This window comes from Leptonychotes weddellii, unplaced genomic scaffold, assembly GCF_054177405.1.
Source record: "Leptonychotes weddellii isolate Sample4059 unplaced genomic scaffold, ASM5417740v2 HiC_scaffold_13461, whole genome shotgun sequence".
Taxonomy (NCBI): Eukaryota; Metazoa; Chordata; class Mammalia; order Carnivora; family Phocidae; genus Leptonychotes; species Leptonychotes weddellii.
In genome coordinates this window covers 412-5,680 of record NW_027714359.1, presented here as the reverse complement: position 1 = coordinate 5,680, position 5,269 = coordinate 412, and the positions used below count along the sequence as shown (strand labels likewise).

General features: G+C 50.5%; 1 protein-coding gene across 1 annotated transcript; it reads left to right on the top strand.

The window, feature by feature from the left end:
• The first annotated feature begins 15 nt into the window (after window positions 1-15).
• Window positions 16-4,496, top strand: LOC145718287 (disco-interacting protein 2 homolog A-like). The gene is made up of 2 exons (XM_081809771.1): window positions 16-225; window positions 2,670-4,496. The coding sequence occupies exons 1-2, from the start codon at window positions 137-139 to the stop codon at window positions 2,956-2,958; spliced, it is 378 nt and encodes a 125-aa protein (XP_081665897.1). The 5' UTR covers window positions 16-136; the 3' UTR covers window positions 2,959-4,496.
• The last annotated feature ends 773 nt before the right edge of the window (window positions 4,497-5,269 follow it).

The following is a 5,269-nucleotide window of genomic DNA, read 5'->3' as shown; positions in this document are numbered from 1 at the left end:
CATATGGCAGGATGCTTGGTTTCCATGTGCCATCAGCTGCCTGATCCACAGGGCCTGCCTGCGTGTCCCAAGTCCTGACCTGTGTCCTTGCTTCCAGGATAACCTGGTCTTTGTCGTGGGCAAGCTGGATGGGCTGATGGTGGTTGGAGTTCGTAGACACAGTGCGGATGACATCGTGGCCACAGCGCTGGCCGTGGAGCCCATGAAGTTTGTCTACAGAGGCAGGTGATGCGCTGCGGCCCTGTACTATGGCTCTAGACCCCTTCTCTCCTTGAAGTTTGAGAATCTGTCTGCAGTAGAAGCAAAGCCCAGTGATTGGAATACATAAAACCTAAAAATTCCTGTTCATCAGAAAATCTTCACAAAGAAAAGGACGATCTTTGCAGCCAGGAGCCCATTAGTGTCCTCACTGCCCACAGGGCTCATGTGGTTCTTTAAGAGGATGAGGTCCAAGGAGCACCTGCTTTAGGACCCTGGAACCTCAGACATGCAGATTGAAACAGTCAAGGACCAGTTTCTCTGAATCACCAAAGGTCAATTCTCTTTTCTACTGAGTTTAGCGAGACACACGGAGGGCCCTACCTCGCTCCTGGGATGAGCAACTATTCAACTTTTCTGAATGTGTTAGGCAAGCACTTTCTGACCCTGGGCAACTGGGGGTGAAGAGGGAAGCTGTGTCTGGCTCTCTTCAGCTCCTGAGCTCTTTGTCCTGAAGGAAGCATCCCCTTCTCCTAGCTGGCCCACCCAGCTGGCTGCGTTTTTTAATTTTCTTCTTCTCAAGGGGGTGCTTAATTACTCAAACTAGGGTACCTGTGAGCCTGGCCAGACCCTGCCTTTGAATATTCCTTAAAGAAATCGTTAGGGAGTTCTGTCAAAGAGTGTGTGCTGCTGGCCCTTCTCGTAGGTCGGGATGACAGGGGTATGGGATGCCTACCAAGGAGAAGCCAGCAAGGCAGGCCTGTGTGGGTGCCTGAGCGGGGGCTGCCAGGACCTCGTGACCTGCCCTCACAGCAGAAACAGGACACTGTTGGTGTGGGTGTCCGTGGGGATAATGTCAGGGTGGCCAACACCTGCTTCTGGGGTAGATTAGGGAGGCCCCCAGGACCTGACAGTACCTGGAGGTGCAGGCCCTTCCTGAGCAGGCAGCTGACAAGGTGACGCCATCGTGAGTGATTAGTGGGGGTGCCAGTGATTGATTGCATCAGCCATTGGCCGGGGTACCTGCCTGTCCCCACCACCACACCCACCTTGAAATAGAGCCACAGGGGCGACTGGGTGGCTCAGTCAGTTAAGTGTCTGACTCTTGATTTCAGAGTCCAGCTCAGGTCATGAACTCAGGGTCGTGAGATTGATCCCTGCATTGGGCTCTGCACTGGGCACGGAGCCTACTTAAGACTCTTTCTCTCCCTCTGCCCTCTGCCCCTTCCCTGCTTGTGCTCACTCACTCGCTCTCAAAAAAAAAAATAAAATAAAATAGAACTAGAGCCACGGCCGATAGAGTGTGTATGCTAGAGGAAGCCGGACATCTCAGGAATATTATAACGCACACAAAATGAGTCCTTTGTTCTTAGACACAAACACAATAGATGGAATAAATAGCAGGATAGACCAGCTAGAGAAGGAAGTGATAAACTGGAAAGTCAGATTAAGGAAGTACTCCAGAGGTTAAAAAAAAAAAAGTTTAAAAAACCAAGGAAGGGTTGGCATCGAGATAGCAGACCCGGGGGGAGGGCACATGCGTGGAGGGGAGGGCAGCGTCTGGGCAGCAGGAGGCTGGGTTTGCGGGACTCAAGAAGGGTCTGGCATCGGGATCAAGCAGAAGGCATGAGACTCCCCAGTGCTGGGGCCAGCTCCAGAAGGTGGCAGTGCAATGATGTTTTTAAGTTATTAAAAGGAATTTTTAACTTAGATTTTATGTTCATCCCAATTGTCACCTAATTGTGCAGTTGTAATAAAAATATTCTTGGGATACTGAGAGAGACCCATTCAAGATGCATGAAAGCAAGGGAAATTTAGTACTGGGTAAAGTGTGTGTGTGCGCCCATGTGCACACCAGCCGGAGGGGAGAACGAGAGAAAGCAAGTGCGTCCATGAGGGCCCAGAGCTGGGGCAGTGGGTGTGTGACGTGCTGGGCTCCATGGGGGGACCAGCTTCTTGTCCCATAAGGAGGAAGAGAACCACCTCCAAGTGTAAGAGGCAACAGGCAGTAAATACAGAGAAACGGAGAGCGCTGAAATCCCTAAAGTGAGGTGGGAGAAACAAGTCCACTGACACCACAGTAAACACGAGGACATGAACACATTAGTGAAAGAGATTTAACCGTAAGATTAAACAATACACCTGATAGTATTTCTAGACAAAGATTTTTGCACAAAGAAATGTCGCACGTGCATTAACATTATAATTAAGAAAAATTTTCTTTTAAGATCTGTGCCTGGTTGTTTTGCTTTGCACCGAGTCCTCTTTGTTTTATCGAATTGGAACTTATTTCGGCCGTACTGTAGGAGACTAGGGACTGTCACTTCTCCAGGTCTCAACAAGCAGCCCGTGGTTAGATTGTCTTTTCAACACGAGCACGTCTGCACCCTCCGTTTCAAGGGAGAGGAAGCATCTGCGTCCTGTTTGGTGTCCTTTGCAGGGTGGTCATTTTTGTCCTCGTCTTCCCCCAGGATTGCTGTGTTCTCCGTGACGGTGCTGCATGATGACAGGATCGTCCTTGTGGCTGAGCAGCGGCCAGATGCCTCTGAGGAGGACAGCTTCCAGTGGATGAGCCGCGTGCTGCAGGTGGGCCCCGGCGGCTGGCGCCTGTCTCTGCGAGTGTGGTTCCGACGAGTCCGGGTGCACGGGGGTCGCGTTCCCTTCCTTCAGAGCCCGGCCTGCCTGCCCCTGTCTCCAGCTCAGTGCCAAGCAGCCCAGATGTCCAGTCGCCCCACACAGGATCACAGGCTTGATTACTGAGAGTTGCAGCCTTCCTCCACCCTGTGCTGCCTGCACACAGTAGGCGCTTAAGAAATTGGGCTTCGTAAAGATAAGGGAACAGCATTTTGAAACTAATTCCGTACGAGGGTTAGTGTGTCCTAAAACAGCAGTCCCGTGACTCTCCTGTCGATTAGGATGGTATCCATTGAGACTGTTACTTAGATTCGGACCAGGCCATGGCCACAAGGGCACCGGGGGTCTGAGAGCTTGTTATGACAATGTCAGAGCTAGAGCGAAGTGGAAAGCATGGTGCGGAAAGTTCTAGTACCCATCTCTAGGTTCTGCAGTGGCTGACACGTCCTCCCACTTGCTCGTCACACCTCTGTCCCTTGGCCCACTGCTCAGGGCACGCTGTGGGGTGCCACCTTCCCCTGCACCGCATGGTGGCCCTCATTTCTTTAAATACTGAACTGGAGTCCAGCATACTATTTTGGGGGGAAGGAAGTAAAATTTACATTCAGTAAAGTGCACAAACAGTGTGCTGTGCAGTAGGGGATTTTCAGTTGGCTTGATGGGATGCAATTTCTATGTAGAATGAGCCCATCTGTAAGTGTGCAGGCGCTGAGTTTTGACAACAGTGTGCACCATGGTAATGCAGACAGAGGATCTCCGCCGTGCCGTGGTTCTCCCATGTCCCCCACCACTGCCGCACTGCCCGGCCCGAGAGCCACTGGTCGGCTGCGTGTCCGCACGCGTGAGTGGCACGGCGTGTCTCCCTTTCTACCACTTTACTCTAGGTGAAGGGAATCACACAGTGTTTGCCGTTCTGTCTGGCTTCCTTCCCTCAGCATGGTTTTGAGATTCCTCGTGTCGTTGTTGGCCGAGTTGGGTTTCTTATCTATTCCCATCCTGATGGACGTTTGGGTTGCCAGTTTCTGACTGTTATGAATAAAGCTGCTGTGGGCAATGGTACAAATCTTTGGGTGAATTTCCTCTGGTACCCTGCCATCTCCAGGCCAGTTGTGTGGACTGGCATGAAGCTGGTAGAAACAGGCGTAGAGCGGTCCATGCGTCAGGGAGACCAGGCGGCCCTGAGCTTCAGAGTAGTGTTTTCCCACTAGTATCTCACAACATTTATTTTTAATAAAATTTGTGATGTCTTATTATGGAATATTTCTAACACAACAAACAAGAAGAACAGTGTAATTGATGTGGGAAACAGAGGCAGAAGGAAATGTAGATAAAAGTAAATGTCCTTATAACCTGCAGCCCGTTGACGAATACTCGAGGCGGGCAGAGTGTAACATTCCTCCAGGAAGATCCTGTCTTAATGTTGATGCCTTGTTAACAGGGAAAAACAACCCTAGCTTGACAAGAGCCAGGCCTCTGGTATCCTGTGAGTCTTCTTCAGTAGGTCCAAGTCCTTTTGGACACCTCCCTTTTCCTTCCCTCCCCCAACTCTCAAGCATATGATCAGCCACCCCTCACAACCCCGGTGCAGCAGATCCTTCTGCCCACGGGTCCTGTCCCCCCGGTCCCATCCCCGGGCTTTAATAAAACCACCTTTTTGCACCAAAGACGTCTCAAGAATTCCTTCTTGGCCGTCGGCTCTGGACCTCACCAACCTCACCAACATTCGAAAACTACATCATAATAACCCCATGTTCCCATCACCCTGTTCAACAGTTATCAACCCAGGTCCTGACTGTGTCCCTGCCTGGCCCTCCCCTTTCTCCCTTAGGAGTGTTTTGAAGTAAATGCCAGACATCGCATTTTATCTGTGAAGATTTTATTATTTCTTTAAACAAGGAATACCATTATCACATCTCTAAGAATTAACAATAATGTTCTTACGTTTTAAAAATTGAGATATAATTGGGGCGCCTGGGTGGCTCAGTCGGTTAAGCACCTGCCTTCAGCTCAGGTCATGATCCCAGAGTCCTGGGATCGAGTCCCACATCAGGCTCCTTGCTCAGGGGGGAGCCTGCTTCTCCCTCTACCCCTCCCCCCTGCTCGTGATCTCTCTCTCTCTCTGTCTCTTGGATAAATAAATAAAATATTTTTAAAAGTTGAGATATAGGGGTGCCTGGGTGGCTCAGTCGTTAAGCATCTGCCTTCGGGGGGCGCCTGGGTGGCTCAGTCCTTCAGCATCTGCCTTCAGCTCAGGTCATGATCCAGGGTCCTGGGATCGAGCCCCTCATCGGGCTCCCTGCTCAGCAGGAAGCCTGCTTCTCCCTCTCCCTCTGCCTGCTGCTTGTGTTCCCTCTCTCGCTGTCTCTCTCTCTGTCAAATAAATAAATAAAATCTTAAAAAAAATTTTTAAAAATTTAAAAATTGAGATATAATTGAC